The sequence below is a fragment of the Volvox carteri genome (assembly GCF_000143455.1).
Source record: "Volvox carteri f. nagariensis unplaced genomic scaffold VOLCAscaffold_41, whole genome shotgun sequence".
Taxonomy (NCBI): Eukaryota; Viridiplantae; Chlorophyta; class Chlorophyceae; order Chlamydomonadales; family Volvocaceae; genus Volvox; species Volvox carteri.
In genome coordinates this window covers 1,138,293-1,155,083 of record NW_003307584.1, presented here as the reverse complement: position 1 = coordinate 1,155,083, position 16,791 = coordinate 1,138,293, and the positions used below count along the sequence as shown (strand labels likewise).

The window sequence follows — 16,791 nt, the reverse complement described above, 5'->3', positions numbered from 1 at the left end:
TTTTGCTTTTTGTTTTTTGCTTTTTGTTTTTTCTTTTTTTCTTTTTGGTTTTTTTACCTTTTTGCTTTTACCCTGTTTCGCCTTTTGTGCATTGCGTCATCATTCCCTCATCCGGTACGACACTTCGCTTTGTGTTTCCTTCCTTAAGCGTTTCCTTTTCCTTAAATTTTCCTTTTTAGTCAAAATTTCAAATCAGCCAGCCAGCTACTAGTATTCCTCAGCAGCATTTGCATGTCCCCCTGTCCTTTATCGCACCTGCCTCACCTCTTTGTTCCCTTTTGTTTTTGCATGTGCCTTTTGCCACTTCTTCGGCGGCCTGGCCAGGTGAGTCCAAAAAGGTGGTTCGAGCTTCTTTGGTTTTTCGTGTTGGCGTCGGTAGGCTAGCCGGAATAGTTTAGTTTGGGTCGGTCGGGTTAGTCGCGCGTTCTAGTTTTTTTGGGGGGTTGGGAGGAACACTTGCATACCGGCAGCCTATCAGTATCAGCAATGCAGCTTTCTCTCCTAGCCAGCAACTTTACGCCACTTTTACGTCAGCATTTTTTTCTCGCCGCCTTCTCTACTTCTTCTACACCTACTAGTTTACGGTTTGGCTATAATATTTCTGGCGGCTTAGGTAGGTAGGACCTCCAACATCTTCGTCAATTCTTCATCCCGAGGTTACAGTCGTCATCCCGAGGTTACAGTCGTCACAGTCGCCACGGACGCCTTTCGGTCAGTTCTTTCGGTTGCTACTATCTTGCCCTGGCAGCAGCTTCAATCGCGTGTGGTTCGTCTTTCCCCCCCTACACTCCCACCTACACTCGCACCCTTACACTCCCCCTTACACTCCCACCCCCCTACACTCTCCCCCCTCGTCTTACCTTCCCCCCAGGGTTCAGGAGACGAGCGCAATGCTGTCCGGCTGATGACGTTGCACTCTTCCAAGGGCCTTGAATTCAATTGTGTATTCATCGTTGGACTTGAGGTTGGTACATCTGGGGATGTGGATGGGAAGCAAAATATTGCAAAGGAGTCAAGATTTGACCCCGTGCTTAATGAGGCCATGACACGATAAGAGATGCAAACGGCTATATATATTTTTTAGGGTCTAGTATATATATATTTTTTTTTTGTTGTGAATTGTTCGAAGCAGTAAAAAATTATATATATATATTTATATATATATATTTATATATAAAATTATAAGATATTATATCTATCTATCTATTATATCTATTATATATTTATATATAAAATTATAAAATATATATCTATCATATAAAACCCTAAAACCCTAACTATCTATTATATCTATCTATATATTTATATATAAAATTATAAAATATATAAAACCCTAAAACCCTAATATATATATTTATATATATTTAATTTTATATATTTATTATATATATAATAAAAAAATATATGTTTTTTACTGCTTCGAACAATTCACAACACCACAAAAATTCATGCATGAATTTTACATACATATATACATACATGTATGTAAAATTCATGCATGAATTTTTGTGGTGTTGTGGATTGTTCGAAGCAGTAAAAAAGCATATATTTTTTTATTATATATCCCTATATATATTATATCCCCATATATATAGGGGATTAGGATATTATTTTTAAAAATTAATTAATTTACATACGTGCCGTTTCCGTTGATTAATGCACGGCACAGGACGGCATACTGCCCGACGTTCGATCGGACATCACGGAGGAGCGGAGGCTCTTTTATGTGGGCGTTACGCGGGCAATGGACAAGCTATTCTTGTCGCGCTGCAAGGTCTGTACTTCCTGCTATGGCCGATGGCAAGATTATGTGCAAGTTCCCAATTAAAAAGAATATGAAATACCAAATCCTTAAATTAATGAGCTTAGGGTTTAAGGCAACATTCCTAATTGCTCATATTTCCGGTAAAACCCTAAAAATTGTGCTTTTCTAGATATGACCGATTGTGTGGTTGCATTTCCAGGTTGATTTAAAAGCAGTAGTTTTTGGATGGTTCAGATGCATGCATGTGTGTGGAAACATGTGTGCACGTGCAGCTTCAACCTTAATGTTACGTCGTGGCTGGTCTAATTATCGCTCCTGATTTTACTCACAAATTGCCGTACGTTTCCCCTGCACCGTAGACTCGCGCCCAGTACGGCAGATCCAGAGAGTCGTCACAACCGTCACCTTTTTACATGGAGGTTAGCAGGTGGTTAGCGGCGTACGAAATGCACGACCTAGTACAGAATTGTACGGCGCTGTAAAGGTGATTGTACTGCCGGCCGCGAGGTGCTCTTCAATGCGAATTTGGCATCTGGGTGCCGCATCAGGGGGGTTTGTACGACGCCGAGGCGGCAGCGGCGGCAGCAGCTGCATTGGCGCCTTTCCTTGGTAGCGTTGGGCCCTCCCTGGATATCCCTTTGGGTTCGCAGCCGCCATAGATCTGATCGAAATGTGGCGTCTTCTTCTCCACTTAAATTGAGTTGTCGGTTACTACCGGTTTGGCGGTTGCCTGGTTGCCTGTTTTGGCTTGGTTGCCTATTTGGACTTTTGCCGCGCACCGTTTGGCTTCGGGGCATACACGCAGGGGGACAGAGTTATCCTGCTGCGCAATACCGTACTACGTTTGAGGATGAGGGGAGGGAAGGGAAGCTGTTGTTGAAAAAGCAATACAGTCGACCGACGAGCGCCTGGTGTGCTGTATAGCCTGGATTCTTTAGTGCACGGCACTGTACAGTGCATAGGTGAAGAGGGATGGCGGGGGGAATAAAGGATGTCATCGGAGCCGAGCTCGAGTTGCATAGGACTGGCCAGAGCCCTCTTTATGTCTATATGAGAGCATCGAGGCCTGCGCAGACGAAATGTTGAAGTCCTGGGCCGCTGGTCTGCAGGCGATGGTATATATGTGCGGGACAGGGAAAGGTATGTATGCATGTGCGAAAGACGGGAGTGGTCTCTGGGCCTGCACGTAATTAGGTCATCGCTTCGCCCTCGCCTTTCGCGAAATTCTTGAGGTGGCTGTACAGCAGAAAACGAGGAAAGGTGTGCGGTACGGCGGCTGGATGACATCTGCCGTACATTTTCTGATCACCTTTCAGTTTACTACCCTTGTGTCCAATTTTATCCCGTTGTGCATTTTATTTTGCCAGGACATTAGCATGGCTGGATGCTTGAAGGGAAGTGCGTTTACGCTGAGAAACATTTGATTCCCTAAACGACAGCGGGGCCCTGTCCAAGTTTCCTTAAATTGGCTGTATACTTGATATAAAAAGGTGTCAACTACGGAATAAAAAGGGATTTTAGGGCACCGATGCGGTCGCTTGCCACCGCTTCGCCGGGTCACATCGTCGAATGCTTTCATCAACATGCGCGCATATAGCGCAACGAATTCGTCGATTCTGGTTTCGTACTCAGGCATTGCCCAAGCAGGAGCCGCGATGCCTGTATCAAGGGTTTTCACAATACAATGAGGTCGTAACGGTGCTGGAGGCAAGTTCTGTTTGACGATGTGCAGCACCGTGATGAGATAAAGTCGAAGTCCCTGCCCTGTTCATTTCGCGACAGATTCCTGCGAACCCTGTTCAGCCGCACCATCAGCCGCTGGCGGGGTCCAGGGTCCTGCTCCTCGACCGCACAGGCAAGCAGTTGGACGGCAAGAGCTTAATTGGAAGTAGCAGCATAAATATTAAGTTGAGGTCTATCCCTGACGACTGTTTTGCACGGACAAGGAAAAGCAGGTTGTTAATCGGCGCCTGGGTGTTGCGCTTGACCGACTGCGCACTAACGTTGCTGCTTCTCAGGCGTTACAGGCGGTGAAGTCTAGCATATTTGTATCACCCAGCACCCTCCGACCTGATGGGAGCTGTATATGCAGATCATGTGGTGGCGTGTGCGCCAAAGCCTAGCCATTCACAATCCTCGACTTCCCAGTCATACAATACATGGATTCGCCTTGGCTGTGCACAAGGGCGCATTTAATTTAGGGTTTAAGCTTTCTGCATCACCGCACTTCGTTCCCTGCTGACCTCGGCCCTAGTAAATGAATTAGTCGGACTTATCATCATGGGACTGCCCAGCCTTCGCTCCGTGTTGCACGCTGCTGTGGCCCATCGGTATCGTATTGTGGTTTGCTCTAAAGAGCACAGCACAGCAAGCTGTTACTAGCGGTCGGTGTCACTACATTTTGATGCACGTGTTTTTCTTCTATTACACGGCGTTACGCACAAGAATGAAAAAAAACACGGAAACCTTTTTTTCGAGTTTTCTTTTTCGGGGATCATCGTAGCGCTACGAACCGTGCCACAGACCGGCTGCTATCTTTCCGCTTCCCCTTCCCATACACACAAACATGCTTGCCATCAGCAGCCTCTTTGTTGCGGCCTGTTCCTTCGGCCCCAATACCCGCTGTTGATATTCTGATGCTCTCTCTCCGCGTGTGTGTACGGCACCACCCGCTCGTGCTGTGTCGCTCCCAACCGCAGGGAACATACACAGGTGGGCCCGGGGGGAGAGAGAGAAAGGAGACGTGGTGTGCGTGTGCGTGTATGTATGTATGTATGTAGGTATGTAGGTATGTAGGTTAGGGTTGCCCTGTTTGGGGTTCATCGTTACTGGTGACTATCACGTCGTACACTACACGACATCATCGCCACCACCACCATCGGCACCACCATCACAATCACAATCACCACCACGATCACCCCCATTACCATCACCATCATCACCATCGTCATTAGCCCGTTGTCTACCTCCCCCTGGTGTATTACGCAATGTTGTGTTATGCAGTGTTTACCGGCCGGACCGTGTTCTGACATCCGCGTACTGGGACGTCTTGGCCACGTTGCCCTCCCTCGTACCCCCGGGGCCTCTGGGGCTGCTAGGACTGGTGCGGGGGCCCCCGCGTGCAAGATTCTGTGTGTGTTTATATGTGTGTTCGGGGGGGAGAGACGAACCACGAGAGAATGAAGCTGATGCCTAGGAAAGAGTGGAGAGTTGCGTGTGTATGTATATTTGTATGCATGTGTTGTATTTTTAGGGAACACGGCTTGAAAGGAAGGTGCGGGATTCCACTACTGCAGTAGAGAAGTAAAGTGCGTAAAGGACGTATGTGCATGTATGTATGTGCGTATATATGTGCATGCCGCGAGTTCAATGCGCATCATCATCATCAGCAGCAGCAGCAGCAGCGTGTTTTGACTGTGTGTCGTACAGTGTATCCCTCCCAACGTTCACCTGTCACCATCTCTGTCCCGTCCGACAGGGCGCCGGCACCATTCCAAGAATCATTGGAGCACACTACCCCTGTCGTACATTACGGGACGACGATGACGGCAGCAGCGCCGCTACTGCCGCTGCGGCTGGGGAGGACGGCAACGACCAAAACGACCGGTTCGTTGTCCACGGTTGGGAGTTGGATCCCGGGGTGGTTATGGCGAGCCGGCTTTATCTGGGAATGGACGAGCTGGAGATTAATGGAGTGCTGGTACGGCAAACATTTGTACTTTGTACTTTGGAAAAGCTTGCCTTCCTATCAACTACCAGCCACAACACTTTACCACTCCAGGAGTCCGTTAGTTTAGTTATACAGTTGCAATTGCAAAACCGTACAATAACAGAATACGAGATCCTTGTGTCGCCACTCATGCACCCCCTACCCTACTACACAGCCCACACACACATACACACACACTCTCCCCCCCTTCCTCCCCCCTCCCCCCCATGGACGCCTTTCGGTCAGTTTTTACGTTTGCTACTCTCTTGCCCTGGCAGCAGCTTCAATCGTGTGTGGTTCGTCTTTCCCCCTCCCCCCCCCTTCCTCCCCCCCTTCCCCCCTTCCCCCCCTTCCTCCCCCCCTCCCACACACACACTCCTTTCAGATAACACACACCGGAGATGCGCTGTCCTCGACTTCCTCCGTGCCGGGCGGCTTCACTGGCGTCATTGTGGACCTCTTCGCGGGGGGAAAATTGCTTCCGCAGCTTACAAAGGTACGGAAACGTCGTAAGGAAGGTACGGAAGCTATCGCTGCATTTCCAAACAGCGCTTCTGCCAACCCCCTTCCCCTCCCTTCCCCTCCCTTCCGCTCCCTCTCTCTCCCCCCCGCCCGCTTTGACGCCCTTCCCCCCCCCCAGCGGGTGACCTGGGAGGGTATTCGCGACCGGTTGATGATGACGTCCGCGGACAGCGTGGCGGGTACTTCCCCCTCCTCCCCCGGCCTCTGCCCCCGGGTGATGGCCAACCTAGGCCAGGCGCCACCTGCCGTACCCGGTGTACGATGGCAGCCGGAGGCCTACACAACATTGCGAGCGTACGAGGCAATGGAAGCGGCGTTCGACGGTAAGACAGTTGTGTGTTTGTGTGTGTACCTGTTCCATGTCAATCCGGCGGCTTGACGCTGGCCAGGGGGGGCACCTAACCGTATACCCCAACGGGAACAGTTATCGCCGAAGCACTCCCATCATTGACGAGGCGTTATATTACATCGATCAGAGTCCTAACCGTTTTCCCTTATAAACGGATGGCGCCGTCACCTGTTCGAATCCTCTAGCCACCTATTCATACACACCAGCTCAGATGCCAAGCAACCTTCGCTCCACCGAGCGAGGGGAGGGCAGAATCAAGGAGAGTCGGGGGAGTCGGGGGTGAAAAGGATGGATGGCGGGGGAGGGCCTGGAAAACACATCCATGCCTGACCCACGTGACCCACGTGACCCGCAACACGTCCTTTCTCGCAGCTCTAGATGAATATGGCCCTGCTGTGTTTCTCCGCCACTACCACGGCCTTCCATCCGACCCCCTGCCTCACCGGCATCCATTTGCTTTACATCGTCCTCCTCTACCTCCTTACCTTCCTACCTCTCTTGCCACTTTCCACCTTCCCCATCCCACCTCCCTACCCTCCTCCCCCTCCTCCTCCCCCCCCTCACCCCCCTGATGCCACCGCTCCAGGAGAGGTCTCGCTCCTGACTGTTGAGGACAACACCATCGCCCTGAGCGGCCCCCTTCCGTCTCGTCAGCAGTGGCCACGTCAGCTCCCCCCGGGGCTCACGCACGTGGCCCAGCAGGCGAGGGGGAGCTGGGCCAGGGACGTATACCCGCTGCAGACAACCGCGGTCAGCTTGTCACGCTGGTGATGTAGTAGACTTGATGATGCACGACCACGCAGCTCGCAGCAACCCCCCTGGACCGCCATGACTGGTTTGCTTTCGCCTCGTGGGCGGGTGAGTGGGTGGGCGGGTGGGTGCAGCATTGCACAGCTCGGACTGTACCCCGCAGGATGTCAACCTGGAGGTTGTGGGAAAATACGGCACATATATTAATGGCGGGAAGCGCAACTTGACTGGGGTTAAGGGGTTGCTGGTGTGTGTTTCGCGAGTATGCAGGGGCACGCCCGCCCGCTCATGAGCAAGTTTCTTTTTTGATTCTCTTTTGATTCTGCTGGGGACCGAATGATTCTGTCCAAACGGGAGACCCAGTATGTTTCGGGTGAGGCCTTGCTAGTGTATATGCCCCCGTAATAACCTGGTTAGGGAATGCTATCAGGATTAGTGATGGCTTATTCATCGGCATTAACTGGTTTATCATCGTCAATTTTGGGATACTTTAAAACTTATATGTTGAGAAATATGTTTTGGTACGACAAGGTAAAGATCTGCGGGTGCTTGGGTGCGAAGGGGCGGCATGAGTCGACTTCTTTTTAAAGGTTTTTTATTTTGTGTGTGTGTTGGGGGGAGGAAGGGGGTAGGGGTACCGAAGGTGAAAACAAAATTATTTTTTGTGAATGAAATAATGGCATTTCCAGGTTTATCAGCAGGCGATAATTAGTAAAAGGTTAACAGATGGGACGATGGGTCACTCTACCGATGGGCTACCGGCAGCCAATTCTGTTACCGGCCGGGACTAAACTCGGTTCACCGTAACGACACCTGCTTAGCATCCTTTTGAAATAATACGTAATCCGTGGATACTCTCGTTATGGGCGGTGCCTCAAAGATTAGCTTCATTTTTTAGAGCTGTGAATTAGGGCAGGGGTGTCAGGCCTGCCTGCTGAGCTGCTGCTAGCTATTGTGCCGGCTGGTGCATGTTGACAGGAGATGAAGCTTTCCTACCAAGACTGCCCACGTTTACATCTTTAGATTGGATGTACACATACGCTGTGCAGATGTAAATTCCAAATCTTGGACCAAATAAAACCAACAGCTTTAGCAGTAGCGTTTAGCTACACGCACTTCCAACAGGTAAAACCAGCAAATACATAAAAAAAATTCAAAATCATAATCCAGATTAACACCATCCTGCCGTTCGAGGCCTGAGATCAACACATCTTTTGCACAAACCTTTATCCGGCGCGAAGTTTTGCGAAGCTACCAATCATCAGCCGCGTTCCTAATTAAATCCAAGCTCTCCTGCTTTTAGCTTCTGCTGGAGGGCCACCGTGGCGATCGATGACATCCAGACTCCCTAATCCGGGAATATGAATGCATACTCCATAACGCCCATCCACGACCCACAAGTACGACGGCCATGAACAAGCCCCGAACATAATTCGGATATGTATCCGGAAATAAAAATCCATAAGCCACTACCACGCAAGGCATCCCACCCATCTTGTCTCACACAAAAGAAGAATGCCAGTTAAGGGATAATTTTTTGTCGAAACGCGGACCAGAACACGACGAGTTGCTAGCTATCGACCAGGTCCATCACTGACGTGGCTAACATATCTGACCCCGTCATCCTGCAATTCAGCACAATAAAACACTGCCAACTGTTTACGAACCTTGCGGTTAGAGGGCCGAGAGTCGATTTGCCGGCCTTTGCTGGCCTCCCGAGTACGGGAGGCAGGCAGAGGGTTGGAAGCAACGCGCACCACTCTCCTGTTCCTTCCGCACCACCACCCCTCACAGCCATGCGCACACACATGCATTCATACACACAAACCCTAAGCCAGGAACGGGGTATTATCCGTACACCCGCACACGGGAGTGCCCGCCAGTGATCCCGGTAGGATCATGCATACACACGCATACATACATACATACATGCATGCAAACAAACATACATGCATACATGCATGCATACACACACATGAAGCGCGCTGTTTGCTGCTTTTCCAGCATCGATCGGCGTCGCCCAAGGCAATCAGGGTTCTCCCACCTCCCCGGACGAGAGGCTGCTGGTCGGTCGCTGTCTGATTCAGCTTTTAGCACAGCTTAAGCAGCAATGGGAGCCACCTCCCCCTCCCCCTCCCCCTCCTCCTTCCCACCCCCCGTTAGCAGGCTCCCAATGGCAGCAGCCGTTCATTTAGGGGCCACATTTAGGACCCAGGACACCAAGGGGGGGGACCCCAGGGCCCCCAGTCTTATTAGAACCAACAAACCATCGCGGGCGGGGCGTGATGAGCACGAGGGGACTATGAACCCAACAGGAAGCGGGGGCAGGGGGGTAATTGGATTTGGCGTCAGATTGATGATCGGGCTCATTCGAGGAGTGTACGCCAGGAGGACTCGCGGTTCGGGTGACGATGATCAGTCCCGTGCTGCTTAGTGACGGTCAAATGAGACCATGTTGATAATCCTAGAGCGTGGTACACATAGGTAAGAGGCAAACAGACAGACAGACAGACAGACAGACAGATACACGCACAGATAATAAATGCATCACCTCATCCCAACCTCACCGCAGCATCCACAGCCGCAGCACGGAATGAACTGCTCTTATAACTGAGCTCGTCTGGTGGTTCACTATTCAAAATATTGAATTATGGTTGGTTGTACAGCCATCCTAACAACCAACTTCCAACTCCGAGCATCACCGACATCCGTCGGACCGAGGTGCAACAGAGCAGTTGGTTCGCGATGCACAGTAAAAAAAAACCCTAAGAAGGAAAAGATGTCCTTGTAGCCGTTACTGCAAGAAAGCTCCTCCCCAAAAATGGCGGCCTTCTTCTTACGACACAACCAACAGGAGGATGACAGACGGAAAATGTACGTAGCTGCAAAACGTTGAGACAGTTAGCTGCTTGCTCCCCCGGGCCCCCAATCCCCCACACGCAGCCTCACAACCTCACCCCCTGCCGCTCACCTGGGACGATATCCGTAATAGACCACCACCACCACCAACAACAACAACAACAACAACAACAGCAACAGCGACAACAATCATTTCACATGTAAATCCGCGCCTCTCCTATGCCGCATCGGCATTGTGTGTGCACACACACGTCTGCGCACATCTGCACACACACTCGCAGCATCTAAGTTGTGGCCCAAAACGTTACCACCAAAACGCAACTCCAAAAGGTGTAGCACACATACATATATATACAGATAGACATAACATATGATGACACGACACCATATTCTGACGGTACGCAAATGTCCAGTAGTGTGCATCACTCTCCCCCCGTCCCGTGTCCCCGTCCTCCAAAGACCCTTCCCCTTCCCCTCCATCTTCCTGCACAACTACCATTACAATTTCATCATCATCATCATCCATCACTACCATTACATAATTTATGTAATCATCATCAGCAGCAGCAGCATCGCAACAGCCACATCTCAGCCGCTGCTCAGCCGTTTTTCCCCACCCCCGGGGCGGCCCCCCCCCCCCACACACACGATAGCCACCGCAATATAATGGCAGCAGCAGTAGCAGCAGCGTGTTGCAGCAAAGCATAGTGGTGGTGCCGACTGGTGCATCCTCTACCTGCCTAGAACTTCCGCCGCGTAGTCAATCAACTTCGAAAAACTCAAAAAAAAGTAACCTCAGCACCAACAGCACCAACAACGACAGCAACACGCAAATGGACCGCGAAAAAAAGGAAAACTAATCAGCTTTCCGTCACTTCTTCTACACGTCTGTATGCCCGGATGGACATAACATTCCTTCCGCCGGTTTTGCCAGTAACGGGTAACCAGTAGTCCAAGAACAGTCCCAACGGCCCAGCACCACCCCCTAAATTAGGCAAAACCAATAGAGGATTGCCTGACGAGGCAATGACGAAATCCACCTCCAAACAGCCACCGCCACAAGGTATATTATATTATTATTATAAGTACTATGCGCCCACCATCCTCCTGCATGTAAAAGGCCCCGCGCCGGGTCGCGAGCACACGCGGGGGAAAGACGAATCACAGACGAATTACAGGCCGTGTGATGCTGATACCAGAGACAAACACTGAGGTCTGCTCGCGCGAGGCTTATCATGGCTGTGGCGGAGGCGATGGCGACGGCGGTGGTGGTGGCCGTGGCTGTGGTGGTGGTGTTGAACAGGTTTGATCACCTGGCGATGGTGATGATGATGATGATGATGATGCCATGTTGGCGACAGCATAGCCAAAGGGCGTGCCATACATGTCCGGCGATTCCTGAGCCAAGTCCCCTCCAGCAGCAGCAGCAGCAGCACTAGGTTCAACAACACGACCAGGACCAGCGGCAGCAGCAGCAGCAGCTTGATGATTCGTTGCTGGTGGGGCCGGCACGTGCGGATGCGGCTGAGGGTGGCTCGAGTGTGGGTGGCCTGCCGCGGTGGGAGTGTGGACTGTGGGGAGTCGTCGAGACGAGACATCCAGCTCACGATCGTCCTCTTCCACCACCGCAAGCTGCGGTATTTTGATGTTTTTTGTGCGAATGTTGACAACAGGGTGGGCGGGGGGGAGGTTTTTGGGCGGGCAGGTACGTGGGTAGTTAGTAGTGTTCGTGTCGGAAAATTCCTAGTCGGTGGTGAAATTGTTGTGGAGCGGGACTAAGATTTTGAGGTTTGGAAATACCAGGGAAAGGGATTCCCCTCGAAAAGTACCCTGCTACCACCTTACCGTCCTTTTTTTACGTGCACAAGCAGTGCATATTATATTTATCATTCATAAGTCCAATGGAAGTACGACATGGGAAGCAGTACCGTTAATGTACCCGTACGTACACGATGCTTCATATGCCGTCCTTATCCCCCCCTTTCCTTCGTCACGGTGCCTTTAAGACGGAAAAAAAGTGTCAATGCCCTCCCACCCCAAAAAATGCATGTACGGCATGTACGGCAAATCGCACCGGCGTCCGATGACTGCTCTTCGCAAATGCCCAATTGATCGGACTGCTGCCGCTGCTGCCGCCGCCGCCGAGGCCCATGCTGCCTGCAGTACGACGGTAAAGGTATAGATGTACGGAAAAAGATTTGTAAAGCGCCTTCCTTCTTTTCGTATGGTAAGTTAATCTAGAAGTGTGTGCTGCGTGCTGATGGTGCGAGCGAATACACAACAAAAGACAGCGTCATGCCGCTCAAAAAAAAGAAACAGACGTTCGCGTGTTTGCCTAGTAAGCATTTGTACCACGTACTAGCGCTACCCGTGGACTAGATGGTCCTTTACCGTAAAACGTACAAACAAACTTACAAACACACAAACATGAACACACATCAATGGGCTTGTGTAGCTTTTCCAATACCTCCCGGCCCCTGTATGTATGTGCGGTTCCCACCTGACAAACCCGCACTCATGTCGAACACGGGGTTGCACGTTAGTATTCCCTGTACGCATAGGACCAGAGACAGCAGTAGCAGCGGCAGTAGCAGCGGCAGTAGCAGCGGCAGCAACAGCAATGATAAAATGTGACAAGAGGACAGAGGATCCGTAAATCCAAAAGTCCACAACCTAAGTTAACCAACCAATGGACGAGCAAGTAAGACGAGCCAAAGAGTCCTTCGGCATCATATCTGTTACTGACTTTTTTCATGAGAAACAAACAATCATGACTTGCATGACTGCCCTGCATGACTAATCCCACCCTGAATTTCAAATTCAAACCACTTTTGTTTCGTGTAATTAATCCGGCATTGGAACAGATAATGAAACCAAAACAGCTGCTGCTCACAAACAACAGAAGTAAGGAAAACAGCGTCGCGGCGGCATTCATCACACATGCATTCATGCAGATCGATATCAAAATCTCACACTAGTGACCCAAAAATAGTCACGTGAACGTCAACGCGAGGAAAGTGATCGTACTGTACGGCAGATACCTGAGGTGTGTCGAGCTTGGGCAGCGGCGGTGGCGCCGCCGGCGGCCCACCAATGTTGTACGACGCCAGCGGGGCCGCGGGGTCTCGAATCATTCCTCGCATGTCCGCCAGCCTCTCCAAAATCACCTCAAAGGTTGGCCTGTAGCCAGTTTTTAGGCAACAGCGGCGGCATGGACAGCCCCAAGCAGAGGGGGCATCAGCATCGGCATAAGCAGTAGCAACCTCGGGGCACGCATCCCACGTAAATTGGACCCCTCTCCGTACAGCTCGCTCCGAAAAAAAACGAATTCCGACAGTTAAGTCCGCACAGTAATCCGCATGTCAACACCTTAAGCAACCCAATCCCAACCAACAAACCATTCAACCAACGGAAACTTTAAAACCAGCTCTCCACACCAATCTCCCCCCCCCACACACACACCTGTCTTCGGGACGGTCCGCCCAGCACTCCTCAGCGAGACGAACGTAAGCCTCAGGCACGAAGGGAGGGAAGGCCGGGCGGCGGTGTTCCTGTGCAATCTGGTGCCCCAGCAGCGCCCTAGGTATACCTGCTCATGAGCGTCCCCGCGGGTATGTACGTATGTATGTCCACAAGGAATGTATCGTAATCATGTACATGTCCGTGACACGAGAGTGTTTGTGGTCATGGCATACGTGATGGTAAGTTTTTCGTTGCGTTGTATTCGTTGTATTCCAGACACGAAACGGGTATCAACGGTTTGAGGGTGCGTGTACGCATGTGCATAATGACAATAACAGAAGAAAAGTGAAAGGAAGGCATGTTTTATAGGATGAGGGTGCCGTACGAGTGCGGCAATCGTTAGAGTTCCAGTGACAGTAACGATAACGCACTGAGTTGACGCGCTATAAGTTGGGCGCGAGGGCTCTAATAAGAAGCATCAAAAGGCACTACGAGGAGAGGCGATATGAGAAATGGGAAGGCAGGGAGAGGACAGTGGGCTGCAATCAGCAGTAACCCGCCTGAGGACCTGCCCCTCCGACCCGCCCCTCCCCAGCCGAATGTAAAAAACTGGACTGCGTGTCCTGTAGGGCGTGTAGCATCATGCGAGATCTGACATCCGCCGATTGGTACTTGACTGTGTAGTCCTGATACAACAACACTGACAACCCACCTTGAAACGGATTGCCTCCCGTGAACAGCTCCCAAAGCGTTACCCCGAAGGCGTACACATCCCCCGCCTTGGACATGCGGCCATGAAGCAACAACTCTGTACCGGAGAGCACATATACATATATACACACAGAAAATTTTTTCCATAAACTCAGAGGTTTATTTTAAAAGTATGCAAATGGCCCAGAAGCCATCCATTCTGTAAACAACTACATAACGTAATTTGAATGCACGTGCAGGCACACACCCAAAAAATCACCGAATTGGCAGAACTGGGGGTTAAGGAGGTTAGCGGTGAGACGTTAATGAACTCAAAAGCACTTGACCGATGCACATAACACAAAGCGCACATACCCTCCCTCCCTCCCTTCCTCCCCCCTTCCCCGTCTGTGTGCGTGTGTGCTACCGACCTGGTGCCATGTGGGTCAGCGTACCCTGGAGGGGGGAAGAGAGGAAGGTGGGGGGGGAAGGGGGGAAGGTGGGGGGGGGAGAGGGAGGAAGGTGAGGGGGGGGAGAGGGAGGAAGGTGTGGGGGGGAGAAGGAGGAAGGTGGGGGGGGCAAAGGGGGGAAGGTGTGGGGGGGAAAGGGAGGAAGGTGAAGGGGGGGAGAGGGAGGAAGGTGGGGGGGGGAGAGGGAGGAAGGTGGTGGGGGGAGAGGGGGGAAAGGTGGGGGGGGAGAGGGGGGAAGGTGGGGAGGAGCAGAGCACAGATAGTGAGCACGGTACAGAGCAGACTAGGAGGTCAAGGACTAAGAGGGCAAAGAGGACAAGGAGGAGGAGACTAGGAAGAGGAGGAGGAGGAGGAGACATACATGCAGGCGTTTCCGCGGCGCACGGGTGAAGGACGTTACCTGGTACATTCCCGACATGTGGGTCTGCTCCACTGTATCGATCTTGACCGCCAGACCGAAGTCGGCGACTTTGCAAACCACACCGCGGCCCTCAGTGCCGCTGCTCTTGAGCATAACGTTGCGCGCCTACGAGACATGCACATTTTGCAAACACTGTTTTATAAAACAGATTGTACAGGTTACTCAGACAACACCACAACACCGAAAATAATTCCAACATGAAGAAAACAAAATGGAACAACAGGAAAACGTTTTTTTATTAATTAAGGTATGCGATCACTTCAAGCGTTAATTTAACAAAGAAGTTGACAACGGTGGCGTATGGATTATTTCGCATGCTTAGGCGTGCTTTATAAATCCGGAAACGAAATAAATCTGAAGTAAAAACCGAAGAAAGTTTTCGCAGCCAACAAACCTTTAAATCTCCGTGCAGCACATCAGCCAGGTGGAGGTGAAGCATCGCCTTGGCGATGTCGGCGGCGGTATCCAGCACGCCCGCGTAGTTGACGCCCGTGGTCGTTAGGAAAGCGTCGCCGTCCAGAGCATCCCGAAGACAGCCGCGGTCGCAAAACTCCAGGACCAGCCGCACCTGAGCACACCGGGACGCAATCCGACCAGGAAAGCAAAATTAAAAAGCGAGGTGCGAAATGAAAAAAGGTGGTTAAAAATGTTCTCGATGCTTCTTCGCATTACGTGAAAATCAGGAAAGGAGCTGTATCGGAGGCTGCGGTTTAAATTCAAAAACAAGCGGTAAACCATCACGCTCGTCTGGATCCAGGTCCAGATCGTCTGGTCAGCAGAATAATCATCATCATCAGCAGCAGCAGCAGCATAATCATCACCACCGGGTGCCGGCCCCCCGAGGCGAGGTGTCTGACCAAGATGTCTGATCAAGGTGTCTGACCAAGGTGTCTGACCAAGATCCGCAAAACATATCTCACATCACATGAACCACACAGAAAGATTTTAAAGTTCTTTTATACCAGGCAGAAACCAACACGCAATCCAAAGCAATCCTGAGCGTGAAGCCACCACCTCGCACCTCGTAACCGTGGACCGCCGGCGAATTGTTGTGCTGAGAAGGTTCGTCGAAGGTCTTGCCAGTGGGGCTCGCCTCCCCGCCTATGGTCGAGTTGTCGCCGGCGCCAACCAGGATGCCGTCCGTGGCTTGAGAAGTCTCGGAGTCGGACATTGCCTCCTCGCGAACCGTCTTGATGAAGTACGTGTACGTCTGTACGCATGTAAGCACGCATGCATGCTGTATATATGATGTGTGAAACAGGGGGGTGTATCTTCGCCCGTGGCAGCTACCCTGCGAAACCCTGCCTCCCCCGGAATTTCGGGGCACCCTCATCCAGTCACCCTGGTCAACTTCTCAGTGGATCGCTCAGGTTCTGCACCCACCACCAGCATCCAACGGAATCTGCCGGGTCGACAGTGGCCCAACTCCAGTCCTGGTCGACTCGCAGGTTAACTTTATCCCAGTTCACCACCGTCCATCAACTAGGGCCGCTTTACCTTCCACCATTGGAAGGGTTTTCGACCCTGACAGGCCTCAATCCCGGGACCTCTCGGGGGCATTGGTGCGTTCTCTACCAGTAGTGCCTAACCCAGACATGTATGTATGTATATATGTATGTATGTACGTGTGCATGTATGTACATGGTGGACAGCAGCCTGATGGGCGGTGGTGACATGTGTATTTGGGTCAAGTACCGAAATGGCATGCATACAGACAAACACACATACAGGTCCCTACCCGCACGATGACGTAATGGCGGGGATATCCCCGCCCACACACACGCCACTACAACC

The 16,791-nt window shown here is 51.3% G+C and overlaps 2 protein-coding genes across 2 annotated transcripts in view; one reads left to right on the top strand and one right to left on the bottom strand.

Annotated features, from left to right (window-relative positions):
- Nucleotides 1-1,656: 1,656 nt before the first annotated feature.
- On the top strand, nucleotides 1,657-9,303 carry VOLCADRAFT_95121 (uncharacterized protein; the record flags this gene model as incomplete). Its single annotated transcript, XM_002954274.1, has 10 exons — nucleotides 1,657-1,774; nucleotides 4,465-4,477; nucleotides 4,769-4,868; nucleotides 5,244-5,465; nucleotides 5,860-5,970; nucleotides 6,115-6,319; nucleotides 6,932-7,095; nucleotides 7,149-7,219; nucleotides 8,890-8,986; nucleotides 9,262-9,303. 10 exons carry the CDS (start codon nucleotides 1,657-1,659, stop codon nucleotides 9,301-9,303), a joined length of 1,143 nt encoding a protein of 380 aa, XP_002954320.1.
- Nucleotides 9,304-11,187: 1,884 nt separating this feature from the next.
- Nucleotides 11,188-16,791, bottom strand: part of VOLCADRAFT_95120 (uncharacterized protein) — a gene marked incomplete at both ends in the record, with an annotated part of 13,856 nt that continues 8,252 nt past the window's right edge. Inside the window, 11 exons of the mRNA XM_002954206.1 lie at nucleotides 11,188-11,193; nucleotides 11,268-11,504; nucleotides 12,029-12,211; nucleotides 12,996-13,134; nucleotides 13,417-13,543; nucleotides 14,129-14,224; nucleotides 14,538-14,562; nucleotides 14,977-15,102; nucleotides 15,392-15,565; nucleotides 16,019-16,207; nucleotides 16,623-16,653. Of these exons, the coding sequence (XP_002954252.1) occupies nucleotides 11,188-11,193; nucleotides 11,268-11,504; nucleotides 12,029-12,211; nucleotides 12,996-13,134; nucleotides 13,417-13,543; nucleotides 14,129-14,224; nucleotides 14,538-14,562; nucleotides 14,977-15,102; nucleotides 15,392-15,565; nucleotides 16,019-16,207; nucleotides 16,623-16,653 (1,333 nt within the window). The remainder of the gene's footprint in view (nucleotides 11,194-11,267; nucleotides 11,505-12,028; nucleotides 12,212-12,995; nucleotides 13,135-13,416; nucleotides 13,544-14,128; nucleotides 14,225-14,537; nucleotides 14,563-14,976; nucleotides 15,103-15,391; nucleotides 15,566-16,018; nucleotides 16,208-16,622; nucleotides 16,654-16,791) is intronic.